This window comes from Thamnophis sirtalis, unplaced genomic scaffold, assembly GCF_051295495.1.
Source record: "Thamnophis sirtalis isolate CommonGarterSnake01/CBP01778 unplaced genomic scaffold, rThaSir2_p1.2 scaffold_1, whole genome shotgun sequence".
Classification (NCBI taxonomy): Eukaryota; Metazoa; Chordata; class Lepidosauria; order Squamata; family Natricidae; genus Thamnophis; species Thamnophis sirtalis.
The window spans coordinates 114,939,878-114,954,349 of NW_028261381.1; the positions used below are offsets into that span (position 1 = coordinate 114,939,878).

The 14,472-nt window shown below is 39.9% G+C and overlaps 1 protein-coding gene across 1 annotated transcript; it reads right to left on the minus strand.

Moving 5' to 3' along the window:
- Positions 1 to 815: 815 nt before the first annotated feature.
- Positions 816 to 11,997, minus strand: KNSTRN (kinetochore localized astrin (SPAG5) binding protein). The gene is made up of 8 exons (XM_014061251.2): positions 11,919 to 11,997; positions 10,830 to 10,965; positions 9,956 to 10,027; positions 8,593 to 8,692; positions 6,709 to 6,823; positions 4,746 to 4,807; positions 3,062 to 3,136; positions 816 to 1,290 (listed from the first exon to the last, which is right to left on the minus strand). The coding sequence occupies exons 1-8, from the start codon at positions 11,986 to 11,988 to the stop codon at positions 1,150 to 1,152; spliced, it is 771 nt and encodes a 256-aa protein (XP_013916726.2). The 5' UTR covers positions 11,989 to 11,997; the 3' UTR covers positions 816 to 1,149.
- Between the last annotated feature and the right edge of the window lie 2,475 nt (positions 11,998 to 14,472).

Here is a 14,472-nt window from a genome sequence, read left to right on the forward strand (position 1 = left end):
CAAATGTGCTCAGTATGGACCACGTGCCCAATAAACACAGTAATCAAGATCAGATTATTTAATGCCATACTGATCATCTATGCCAGTCAGACCTGGAGATTTACAAGAATTATTCATAAGATAACATCTTTCAACATTGCCTTGGAAGGATTCTTCATATATCTTATATTGGGACCATGTCACAAATGAGGAAATTTTACAAATTCCTGAAGACATTCTGAGATAATGTCAAAATGAAGAATGGGCTTTACTGGACATGTGCTCTGCATGAGTGAGCAACATCCAGCAGAGTCTGCAATCAATTGGATATCACCAGATGGTCAGAGAAAATGAGGAAAGCCAAAGAAAACCTGATGCCAAATATTTTAGGAAGATCAGAAAAAAAATCAATCTTAAATGAAAGGACGTGGAGACAGTAGCTGTGGACAGAGAATTGTGAAGTATGCTTGTAGCCAATGTGCTTAACAGAGGATGTGATGATGGTTATAGAAGATAGCAACAATTATGGGGGCTTCTAGGTACAGTAATAAAATCTAACGCAGCTTAATAACATACTTTTCTTTCTGAAATGGAAATTGAAAGTGGATTGTCCAAGTCTTCAAAAATCTTACATGTTTCTAAAATATGCTGAGGTATTTTCACCTAGCCTAGCTGACTAGAAACCTTCTATAGAGCAAAAATAGTTTGGGAAAGAAATTAAAATACAACAATCCACCTAAGATGTTTTCTATACTTTCCTAGAGATTGCAGGTAACATAAGCAATTAGAAGTAAAACTTAAATCAGTAAATTTTTATTTGCCATTAACATCAAGAACTTACTCAAAATGTCAACTAAACAGCATAAACGCATTATCTATTGAGCCAAATTATAGAACTACTCAGAATTTAATTGATTTCAATTAATACCCCTTGTTTGCTGCCCATTGATACATGAAAATGGCCTGCCAATGGAACAGTTTAAAGATTTTATAATATACATTGCTCCTCCTATTTTGGAAACAACTTCCACAATCTTTTGTCATCATTCATATTAGCTAGGACTGATGGAAGAGCCTGTACATGACATATATAAAACTCTTTAGCCCCGATAAATAGGAAAATATAAGTTATTGTTTAAATGGTCCATGGTAAAGTTAATAAATCTTAACCTAGGTCTCTGATGTGTGTAAGAAGTCAACTTCCTGGTTTAAGGCAGCACACAACTCTTCCATTTCTCTCTGAAAAGACTGTTGCTCCTCTAAGAAATGGGTACTCTCCTCCTCTATCTGCTTCCATCTGGTCTGAGCATTCTGTAAAGAAAAAGGTGGTTAAGTAGCTATGTCTACTTTATTGCAATTGCATTTAATAAATTCTAGAGTTATGAAAATTGATATACAGGTAGTACTCAATTTATGATCAGTTGAGACCAGAAATTTTGTGGCTAAGCAAGGGAATTGTTAAATGAATTGTGTGCAATTTTATGACCTTTTTGCCATGGTTGTTAAGTGAATCACATATTAAGGTTAATATGTACAGTTAAGGCGAATCCGGCTTCCTCTATTGTCAGAATCCAGCTTGGATGGTTGCAAATGATGACCCCAGTATGCTGCAACCATTGTAAATACTTGTGGAGAGCCAATTGCCCAAATTTTGATTACATGGCTGTGGGGATGTTCCAATGGTTATAAGTACAAAGACTGGTTGTAAATCAGTGTTTTCAGTGCTGCTGTAACTTTGAAGAGTTGCTAAATAAATGATTGTAAATAGTGGATTATCTGTATAGGAAACTAAATCTAGGAGCTAGAACTGACTTTATGTCATTTAGTTACCGTATTTTTCAGAGTACAAGACACAACTTTTTTCCTCAAAAAAGAGGATGAAAATCTGGGTGCGTCTTTAGACTGAATACAGCACTTTTTGCCTCCTGAAACCCTGCCCCCCCCCCCTTTGCAAAAATGGCTGTGCATAGCTTTTAGGCAGCTTCCAGAATGCTTCTGGGGGCTGGGGAAGGAAAAAATGAGTGAAAAACGGTCCGTTTTGCTCATTTTTGCCCTCACACAGCTCCCAGAAGCACTCTATAAGCCTCCTAAAAGCTATGCATGCACTTTTTTTGAAAAAAAATGGACCCGTTTTTGGGAGGTTTGCAGAGTGCAAAACCTTTTTTAAAAAATTTGCCTCTTCAAAATCTTGGTGTCTTATACTCCAGTGCGATTTATAATCCTAAAAATATGGTTTTATATCTATCATCTATCTATCTATCTATCTATCTATCTATCTATCTATCTATCTATCTATCTATCTATCTATCTATCTATCTAATCTATCTATCAATCTATTTATATATCCAATCAATCTATCTATCCAATCAATCAATCTATCCAATCAATCTATCTATCCAATCTATCTATCCAATCTGTCTATCTATCCAATCTATCTATCTAATCTTATCTAATCTTATCTAATCTATCTCGTGACCTGTCAAAACCGCGTTCCACAAAAGCGCGGTCGACGAAATCGCGTATGTGACGTCATCACAACACGACGAAAAAGATCAAAAAATTGAAATAAAAATTAAATTACAGCAAGCCGATTCACATAAAGGTGAGCGTTAGGTTAAGGGTTAGGGTTAGGTTAAGGGTTAGGGTTAGGTTTAGAGCGTTAGCATTACGTTTAGCGTTAGGTTAAGGGTTAGCGTTAGGTTTTTCATTAGGTTAAGGGTTAGGTTTAGGGTTAGGTTTAGGGTTAGGGTAAGGTTTTAGCTTTATTTTTACATTTTTTGATCTTTTTCGTCGCGCTGTGATGACTTCACATACGCGCTTTCGTCGACCGCAATTTTGTCGTCCGCGGTTTTGTGGTGGAACCTATCTATCTATCTATCTATCTATCTATCTATCTATCTATCTATCTATCTATCTATCTATCTATCTATCTATCTATCTATCTTATCTATCTTATCTATCTTATCTATCTTATCTTTCTATCTTATCTAATCTTTCTATCTTTCTATCTTTCTATCTATCCATCCATCCATCCATCCATCCATCCCATCTAGGAAAAGATGAAAATCCAGCCTAGTTTTACCTGTATATTTTCTTTTTCCTCTTTAGCTGTTTGGATGAACAATGCAAGATCAGCATTAAGTTTGTCTGATAAAACCTGAAAGGCAAAGACATCAGAAATAGCACTATTATCAACTTTAAATTCATAATTAAAAGTGAAACTTTTATATTTTATACCCATGACTAGGGACAAAAACTAAATTCAGCAGCTAGCCATAGAATAGAGAAGCTACCTCAGAAACAAGCACTGGAAAGGGACAAACTCAGAAAGGCATTCAACCACATTATATCACACAGCCTTAACTCTACACTCCCTCAGTTAGGCTACCACCCTCAGAAACAATTGATAAGACTAGCCAGTTGCCAATGTAGAAGTAAGATTCAACTACCGTGTTTCCCCCCAAATAAGACAGGGTCTTATTTTCTTTTGACCCCCAAAATATTGATTGGGTCTTATTATTGGGGTTATTGTTTTGTGGTTGCCGGGTAGCTGCTCTCTTGCGAGCAGGCGCCTGAAGAGCCAGGCACAGCCTCAGGGGCAACCAGCTGTGTTGCGCTGTTGCAGCACCACAAAATAGCCATGAGGTGACCCCACTCACCAGCAGCCACCCGGCAACCCCCCTTTCCTGCTGGGCAGAGCACCACTCACTGACCCAGTGATATCCCAAAGGCATTAAGCCGCATGGTGTTCTTCCCTCCCTCCCAGCTCCTGCAGCTTGACGCATTTGGGATATCTTTAGATCAGTACATGGCACTCTGCCCGGCTGGAAAGGGAGGTTGTGGGAGCACCTGTTCCGTCCCCAGCTGGTGTGCCTCCCAACCTCACCACGCCCTGGCCCAGCTCTCCCTGCAGGGTCAGTGTGCCACCGCCGTAGCACTCCGAGCATAACCTATTCTCCGGCTTCCAAACTCCCGAGATCCGCAGCCAAGTCTTTTGGCAGCAGCCGCTCTGGGAGTATGCTCTATGGTTGTGGGCTGGTTGAGGCAGAGCATACTCCCAGAGCGTACAACCATAGAGCGTATTCCCAGTGTGGCAACTTCCGGAAGACTCGGCATCCTACCTCTGTGCTTTGGAAGCTGGCTCTTCAGGAGCCCGCTCGCAAGAGAGCAACCGGCCAGCAACCCCCCTCTCCAGTTGGCACAGCACCACTCACCGACCTAGCGGTATCCCGAACGTGCCAAGCAACGTGAGCCTTTGCCCCCGGTTCCTGCGGTTTGGTGCCTTCGGGATACCGCTAGGTTGGTGAGTGGCACTCTGCCTGGCTGGAGGGGTGTGTGTGTCCAGGGGGCTTATTTTTGGGGAAGGGCTTACATTTTTGCTCACCCGAAAAATGTGACACAGCCTTATTATCAGGACATGTTGTATTTTTGAGGAAACATGGTATTAGATTAGTTGTTGTACCCTGTACCTTGTCCTGTGCTTTAAAAAATTTAAGGTTTCCCTGTCTAGTTATGTCTGACTCTAAGGGGTGATGCTCATCTCTGTTTCCTAACTGAGGAAGCCAGCACTGTCCAATGCTGCTTCTGTGATCATGTGGCTGGCATGACTATATGCTGAGACCGTAGAATTCTTACCTTCCTACCAAAGTAGTAACTATTTACCTTCTTGCATTTACATGCTTTGGAACTACTAGGTTAGTAACAAAATCTTAGACTGCCTCAGATCATATTTCTCCTTGGGAATAGTAAAAGAATCACATTTTTACCATTATCTCAGTTTCTATCTTCTTGTTCGTTTCTTCCTCCTCCAAAATTTGTTCACCTGTAACTGATTTTCAAATATTTCATTGTATTTCAAATATATACGGCTGTATTCTTCTCGTTCAACTGGAAGCATAGGAGGCAAACAACTTTGGAGTTGTTCTGCTGCCTCCTTTGGTAAGAAATTCCCAAACATCTGTTTCCGAATAGTATCACATGAATCAGAATGTTTTTATACAAAGGGATCATATTTCAGAGGCAGAGCATATGTTCTGAGTGAAAAAAGCATTCAACCATCAAACCTTCAGTTGAGTAGCAAAAATGGCAAAGGTTTTTATTCTGTCCTAATTATCAGAATTGTTGATTATCTAATAATTTATTCAGCAGTTGAACTTTAAAGTGGTTTAGTCCGTACAAAGCAAAACAGAGTGCAATAAACATCTCCCTGCTTTTTTACCACCTAAATCGGTGATAGCTAACCTTTTTCTTATCATGTACCAAAAGTGGGGGGAAGCGCGGGGTGGTGGTCATGCGCAGGTGTGCCCATACCTTTAATGCTATGTGCACAACCCCCGCTTTTTGCGCATGATGGATCTGTTTTTCCCTTTCCCGAGGCTCCAGAGACTTTCTAGGAGCCTGGGGAGGGTGAAATCAGTCTCCCCCCCCCCCCCCCGGAGGCTCTTCCTGAAGTCTCCGGGGGGCAAAAAATGGCCCTAAGGAGAAACCGGAAGTCTGTTCCCAAATGTCTGGCTTGCCCATAAGGCCATTTTTCGTTTCTCCAGAGTGTGAAAAATGACCCAATGTGCAAACTGGAAATCACTTCCGGGTTGCCTGTAGGCCCATTTTTTGCCCTCCGGAGGCTTTAGGAAGCCTCCTGAAGGCTCTGTAGCGCAAAAAAAGGCCCAATGCGCAAACTGGAAGTCAGTTCCCGAAATTCTGGTTCACGCTTTGGATTGTTCTTTGCCCTCCAGAGGGTTCAGGGAAAAAGAAGGACAGGGCAACGCCTTGTGTACCCTAACACACGTGCCATAGGTTCATCATCACGGACCTAGATTCTACTTTGAACCACCACATAGTCCAGGCCAACATTGCACAAACTTTCTGCACTAAATAAACAGCGGGAAAATGTGGGGCCCACCCAACTAAATAATTAAATTTCCTCCCTATGTTTGAATCCCTAAGAACATGGATGTTTTCAGCATATAATTATTACAGTTGCATTTCTGTATGATTTCCCATCCTCTCCCATTTTCAAGCATTTTTTAAATATTAAAAATCAAAACTTAAAAATTTATCAATCATTTGAATTGCTTTACGTATAAAGTGCTATATAGCAATGGCTACTTTTAGCACCAATTTGCTGGTTGAGAATGATCAACAGATACCTTTAAATATTAAAATTATTTAATATTAAAAAGACTGAGCAGGTAACTGACAGTTTAAAAGCAGGTGTAGGCTATAGTGACAAACAGGCTGTATCAGTCTACCTGGTGACGTTTCCTAGAGAACTAATGGCTCATAGATCATCTTTTGGGAAACACTAGTCTAGGCATCCTCCCCCCCCCCCCCCAAAGAGGGTGAAAATCTGGGTGCGTCTTATACACTGAATACAGCATTTTTGGCCTCCCGAAACCTCGCCCCCTTCATAAAAATGGACATGCAGAGGGCTTGGGAGGCTTGCAAAGTGCTCCTGGGGGCTGGAAAGGGCAAAAAAGAGCAGTTTTTGCTTGTTTTTGCCCCCTCAGGCCCAAGGAGCACTTTGCAGGCCTCTCAAACTCTCTGCATGCCCTGTTTTTCACAAAAAATGAATTGTGCTGAGGGTTTTAGAGGTCTGCAGAGTGAAATAACTATTTTTAAAAAATTACCACTTCAAAATCTTGGTGCATCTTATACTCCAGTGCATCTTATACTCTGAAAAATACAGTAATAATCTTGTTTGCAATTACCACAGAATATTAAATGCTTTACCTTGGTCCCAATTCTTGGTTTCTAATATCAAGAGGCAGCTTTCCTGAAAATTTTTCAGCTTCTCATTTTCTTTTTGAAGACTATCGCACAGATTCTTCATATCTGTCATATCCTTCTGCAGAGACCAAACCAAAAGGCAGGTTAAGAAAAGCACCTATTTTTCTGAGGTCTTTAAGAAATAAATAAGGCCACAAGAAAAGATGAACAACTGTGCAATAGAACCACCTTTTTATTTGGAGGGATATTATTTGCTCGTGGCTATTATAAATCATCATCAGCAATGATGATTTCTTAAGATTTAGAAAACGTGTAACATGAAGTAGGATTTCGCTAATCTCATAAATAGTAGTTTAGTGTTGGTGGCTGGATTTGGCTCTATGGGTGAATTTAATTCCCTACCCAGTGTTCCATCATTTCAAAAATGTATGGGGGAGAATGGAACTTTGGTGAGACAATTCTTGTTTTGGTATGATAGGATAGCCAACTGAGGGAATAAGTGTTACAGCCTGGAAAAGGGAAGGTTGATCCGTTTCTCCTCTCCTATCTGGAAGCCTCTCCTCCCTTATTTCATGAACTAGCCTGAGGTGCTAAGAAACATATTACCATGAACATAACAATATTTGAATATGCAGACAGAGACATTTCAAGTGCAAGAAATGGCCATTCCCCATGGTGGAGTAATTAAGCATTGAAGGTAGATCAGTGGTGGGATTCAAATAATTTAACAACCTGTTCTCTGCCCTAATAACCAGCTGGGTAGGTGTGGCTCAGTGGTCATGTGACTGTGTGGGCACGGCCAACTCAACGTCACTCAGGTCGATGGGAGCTTCACCTTAGCTGTTACAATGTAATAAGGGTTAGCCAGAGAGGCAGTTTTTGTAAGCAGGGCAATAAAGATTAGGCTAGAAACAACACCAGAATATTTCCTTCCTGCCTTCCTTACAGGATTAGCCCTGTAAAGTGGAAAAAAACAAAATAAGATTTCTTCCAACAACCGGTTCCCCAAACTGTTTAGAAAGTTAATAACTGGTTCTCCTGAATAGGTGCAAACTGGATGAATCCCACCACTGAGGTAGACCCAGGTTATGAAAATGCATTCTTAATGGCAAGTACCAAATTCTCTTTTCTTCTTTTATGGGAGATATCCAAATGGACAACTATGCAAAAATTGGATAATACCCTAGGAAGGTTAGGGCACTGCACTTAGAAAGCAAACGACTTCCTTTAAAAGCCAGATATATAGAGGAAAACTATTTTATCATGCTTCCTCACTTTGTCCTTGGTCATGTCTAGCAGTGGAAGCTATATCAAGAGAGATGACGAAAGAAGATTGCAGTTTCCCCCAAACTTGATGCCTTTCAAATATGTGGACTTTGGAAATCATGGAATTTATACATATCTGTAGAATGCTACATTTGTGGAACTGTGAGAAATATATTTTTTTAAATGTATAACCTAAAAAAGAAAAGAAAACACCATAGACTATTTCCTCTACTTTTAATTCTTTTTCTGGACTAAGCCAAAACAGGAAAGAATTGAAAATGGGTCTATAGAGGGAAATACTAGAGAATAGTCACATAGATTTTCTCTTCTAAGAAGATGACATTAATCCGCAAATATTTTTCACACCAAACAGAAGAAAGACTTTAATCCTCTTATAAAATGATATATTGTGAGATCATTTAAAACCCTTAAAGTAGTTCCAGCCTGTCATTTTATACAACTAGAGCAGCCTTTCATTACTCTAAAGATGAAAATAGCAAAGGAGAGGAAAGACTGGGTTTACCTATTCAAAAAGCTAATTAGAATTAGAAAATTGTAAGAACCACCCATACTGTACCTGGTCTACCGCATAATAAAAAAAAAGCCAAGTTTGCTTCCTACCTGCATTTCCACCACTTTTAAATTCAGTTCACTCTTGGCATTCTCCAGCAACCTGTTTTGGTTTTTGAGTTCTGTCTCCCGTCTGTATCTGTTCATAGGGCTATGGAATCAAATATTAGTGATGCATCATGGATGGCAATTTTGCTTGCATTTAGTAACGGATCAAGAGCCCTCATTATTTTATAAACGGAAAAGAGGAATATAGAGAAATTATTAAAATGTAAGATATTCACCACATAATGCCTTCATCCAGAAGCACTACTACGGTACTTGACTAGCCTATATCAGTATCCAAATATTCATTTATGTACAAGGCTTATATATGGTGGGCTGCTCCAATCAAACAACTTTGAGCAATGTCTGTAAACTGTTAATATGCATCCACACTAATAATGCAAACCTACATGGTACAATATCCACAATACAATCTAAACAAATGTTTTACACTGTATGATATTTTCATAATTTATTTAGTCCTGCAATTGTACATAGTGAATGCTGCACCAGTGGCACTTTTTTCCCAAAAGAAAACACAGATTTCAATAATTTAAGTTAAATACAGGTAGTCCTCGATTTACAACAGTGCATTTAGTGACCATTCAAAGTTACGTCACTGAAAAAAGTGACCTTTTTTCACACGTGTGACAATCACATCCCCATGGTCACATGATCAAAATTCAGATTCTTGGCAACTGACTCGTATTTATGTCAGTTGCAGTTTCCAGGGATCAGGTGATTATCTTTTGTGACCTTCTGACAAGCAAAGTCAATGGGTAAACCAGTTTCGCTTAACAACTGTTTTACTAATTTTCCAACTGCAATGATTCACTTAGCAACTGTGGCAAGAAAAGGCTTAAAATAGAGCAAAACTCACTTAACAAATATTTCAGTTAGCAAGAGAAATTCTGGGCTCAGTTGTGGTTGTAAGTTGAGAAATACCTGTACATTTTTGTAAGGAATTAGAGCAGTGTTTCCCAACCTTGGCGACTTTAAGTCCTGTGGGAGACTTAGATTCTGGGAGTTGAAGTCCACAGGACTTAAGTCGCCAAGGTTGAGAAACACTGAATTAGAGGCTTATAAAACATTATAGAGTCCAAAGGTTTTATTTGGGCTGTAGAGTACTCTTACTCATGTCATGCTTTGGACTTTTCTAATCTTGCTAAAACTGTTCTATTTTCAAAACCGATTGTTCCAATTTTTATCAGCATAATTTGTTTTGAAGTTGAAATAAGGCTAGAAGAGTTTTTTCCAAATTCGAAGAGGACATTAAAAATTTGGTATATTTGAAACATAAAACGTTTTATAACCATTCTAAGGCATTCTGCTACAAACTGAGAGAGGGGGGAAAGGAGGATATACTCACGATCGTATAGTTGTTGGCATTGCTTTCTTGGGCGGGGGTGGCAATGCACCTTTTTTCCATGATTTCGGGAGTCTTAATATGAGAGGAACAAATAGATATTGCAACAGCGTAAGATAAAGGTTCCCCTTGCACATATGTCCTAGTTGGTCCTGACTCTAGGGGGAGGTGCTCATTTCCATTTCAAAGCCAAACAGCCAGCGCTTTCGAAGACATCTCTGTGGTCATATGGCCGGCGTGACCAAATGCCGAAGGCGCACAGAATGCTGTTACCTTTCTACCAAAGGTGGTTCCTATTTTTCTACTTGCATTTTTACATGCTTTCGAATTGCTAGGTTGGCAGAAGCTGGGACTAGTAATGGGAACTTACTCCGTTAAATGGTGCTAGGGATTCGAACCGCCAACCTTTCTGATCAACAAGCTCAGCAACGTAGCCACTAAGCCACCGTGTCCCTCTTGCAACAGCTTAAGGATTTTAAATCTAAACATTTCAATACAACAAATATATGGAGAATGAAAGAGAAAGAGGGAGGGAGGGAGGGAGGGAGGGAGGGAGGGAGGGAGGGAGAGGGAGGGAGGGAGGGAGGGAGGGAGGGAGGGAGGGAGGGAGGGAGGGAGGGAGGGAGGGAGAGAGAGAGAGAGAGAGAGAGAGAGAGAGAGAGAGAGAGAGAGAGAGAGAGAGAGAGAGAGAGAGAGAGAGAGAGAGAGAGAGAGAGAACAAAACATTTTGATTAGGGATGTTAATTTTAGCTGCCCTGACACATTAGGCCAAATTTATTTTCTGGTGGGAGGGAAGAAAAAAAAGTTCCAAATTCTCTCTTTTGGAGAGTAGCCAAAGAAATAGCTATTTTGGCGATCATAGCAAAAGTATATATACCTTTGATTTGGGCCTTTGAGGGCAACACATGAAGTAGGATTGTTGGCACTAAAAGTAAAAACAGGATCTTTCAGGGGCTGTGAGTCCATCCCTTTGTTCTGGTTGTGCTGCTTTGAATAATCACAGGGCTGCACTTCTGCAAATAAGAAAAAATTGGGCAAATAGTTAATAAAAACTTCTGTCCTCAGGTTAACATTAAGTAAAAAAAGCTGAGGATGAGATCTAAACTGAAAGGGTGGTTTTATAACACATAAGAGTGAAATGAAATTTGGAAGTACATGGAAAAATTTGCATGATTTAGCAATAAGAGGAATAATGTGATGGTAAAGGAATAAAATAATTTTAATATTATGGATTAAAGCAATAAGCCTGGCAATATCCACCTGCCTCTCCCATCTCTCTATTCCACCTGCATCCTCATGGCAATAAAAGAAAAAAAAAGATTGTATCTTTCTTCCTGAAGTCCTGTACTCTTTTTTAATTTGTGCACAACTTTGAATAAGGCAAGAGACAGCAGAAAAAAAATCTTCTATTGCTTTTTATCTTTAAATCTCTGTATGAGCGGGAGAAGACATCACTTCTTCAAGTCCACTTACAAAAGCTTGATTTGATTTCTGGATTTTCAATAGACACGGCTTCTTATTCTTATATTTCACCAAATTTGAAGATTTGAATTTGATTTTCTAACCTTTTCTCTAAAATGCAAAGCCAAAACTGATATTGACCCAGAATATATGCACAGAACCTGATGCCATCCTGATATTTTAAATAGTATTATCCTCAAAAAATCTAGCAAGCTTGACAAACAATATAAATATAATGGTTGCAGCCCCAAACATTTGATGATAACAGCATACTTACTATCTTGATATAAAATTCCACTCTTACCTGACTCTTACTTCAAAGGATGAGTGACATTTAAGTACATAGTTCTGGTTATAAGTTTGATTAAATTCTAATTCACATCAGGCTGATCTAAGATTAGCTAGGACAGGTAAGAAAAGCATTTGAAGTTGTCTTTGCAAAGACACTGCAACATAGGAAGAAGTAAGATAATTACTCTAATTGTAGGATAACGCATTAACAGACCTTTCAAAACACCAGTTGTTTTGGACTGTTGGGGAATGTAAACGGGGATCTTAGATTTGTCTGTCTCCATGATATTTAAAGTCTGAAAGATATAAAGTACTGCAGATCAATAGCTCTGTTGGATCTGAGTTCAGTTCCAAGTGGGGAAAAAGACACTGGAAACACGGAGGATGTTTGGAAAGATAATTTAATGGTGGCTGCCTTGAAGCTGAACTGAACCCAGAAGGATATTTCTTACAACCCATTTTATGAATAGCAATGATTAATGTATAAACTGCATTACAGGAACACATAAGGCAATCACATTCTGACGCAATGCATTATGTAATCTATGTTTAGAAATACATCCCAATTTTATGGGGTTTTAAGTTCATTTGATTACATTTCATAGAAAGGAATGAAAACAAGATTTTTCTAAAGTGTTTTGAGATTTCATACTATTTTGAGTTTAAAAAAAAAAAACTTTTATAGACCAAGCAAAGATGTCAAGGACCAGCCTCATATACTGTGCTGTCTTTTCATACTCCAGCAACTTCAGAGTTTGGTTGTTTTCCTGCAGACGTCTCATTAGCCAAACTAGGTATTGTCATCAGTGCTAGGCTGATAATGCTACCTAATTTGGGTAATGAAACTGCAAGAAAACAACCAAGCTCAAGAGAGCCCCAACCCCCATCTCAGCCCCATCTACAAAATATTCTCCTTTATTGCTAACAACTTCATAGTATAACCTTTAAACTTTCAAAACTTTTTTACTTGAGCAGCTCTCGGTTTAGCGCATTGTGGTCCTTTGGTCTCTAAGCTATGAAACGTAGTTAGGAACTCAGTTGCTTGTGAATACACAATTATTTAATTTCAAATAAATAAAGGCTTTCGGCAGAAAACCTTCCAACCACGTACATACACACACAGCATGCGCATACCATCACTCAGGCGAGACCCCAATTTGATCTCCGAAACTCCTAACCTGTGAAACAAGGCGCTCAGAGAAGCTCCCAGGAGATCCACCAAAGGCTGTTTCTACAACAGCGTCCCGCCGTTATTTGAATCACAAAGGGCGTTTCCACTCGGCGCAAGATAACGCGACAGCTAAAAGCCCCGGGAAGTCTCCCGCGCGCATGCGCGGAATAACCAAAACGCCCTGTCCCGAGATGGGGAAAGCTACTTCCGCCAAACCTTCAAGCGCAGAGGTCTTCAAACTTGGCAACTTCAGGACTTGTGGACTTCAACTCCCAGAATTCTCCAGTCAGCACTGGCTGGAGAGTTCTGGGAGTTGAAGTCCACAAGTCTTAAAGTTGCCAAGTTTGGGGACCCGTGTTCAAGCGCGTGAACGGCATGGAAAATGAGGCTCCCCGTTAGAAGAAGCTGGCCTGCATCTTTTTACAGGGCGGGATTCATTTAGAGTGGGAGTGAGTTTAATTTTAATTCCTTGACTTTTCTTCGAATAAAAAAAATATTGTTCTGAAAAGCCTTTGTTTCTTTATTTGAAGAAACGGGACGTTATCCCAAAGGTGCTTTTTCAAGCGGCAACTGGGCTTTGATTTTCTTTTGAAGACGTTTCGCTTCTGATCCAAGAAGATTCTTGGAAAACCGGAAAGTCCAGTTGCCTCTTGAAAAAGCACCTTTGGGACAACCATGACCTGGGTGATTGAGAATCTCCGTATAAACGGGACATTAGAGCGATTATTATCTCTCTGTTCAGAAGAAAGTCGGTCCTGTAAATCAGCTGAGCCAGACGACTTCGACCCGATAACACTTGAATCGGGAAGATTCAAAACAGCGCGGGGACCCACCCGCTCTCTTTAAAACAAACTGCAGCATCGCAGCGTCCCAGGACTGCATGAATATGTAGCTGTTGGATGGCTGCTTTAGGGACCTTTTAGAAACCGAAGATGCACATACAATATAATTAGTGACAGGAGGGGTCTGCTGAACTTTGACCTGTTGGAGGATAAATGATCCCTAGTTAATTTGTTCTAGACTGGATTAAGCCCTTATGTTGTAGTGAAGCCTTTTTCTCCTGGTAGGCAAATGTCATAAGGAAGGCTTCTACGGGAGTCCTACGGGATTGGGCAGCATATAAATTTATTAAAAGTTAAAAGTTAAAGGCTTCACCTGTTGTGTTTTTATTTGCTACATGGTTGTTTAAGTAGGAATAGTAAGAAAATATTAGGGATATTGCTGGAGCACTGGGTAACTTTTTTCTCATCTTGACTTCCTTTTCAGAAGATGTGCTGCATTGTAAATAGCTCAGGTCTTTCGGCTACACAATTAAAAGATAAAGATGTAGGGAAGAAGTAATATAAAACTCAGTGGGTATTTTGAGTATCTTACATTATTGAGCCTAATGTAGTTTGGCTGACAATCCGGTTCCACCACAAAAGCGCGTAGGACAAAATCGCGCTCGACAAAAGCGCGCTGTGACGTCATCACAGCGCGACGAAAAAGTTCGAAAAATGTAAAAATAAAGCGAAAACCTTACCCTAAGCCCCCCAAACCTAACCCTAAACCTAACCCTAAACCTAACTCTTAACCTAACCCTAAACCTAACCCTAAA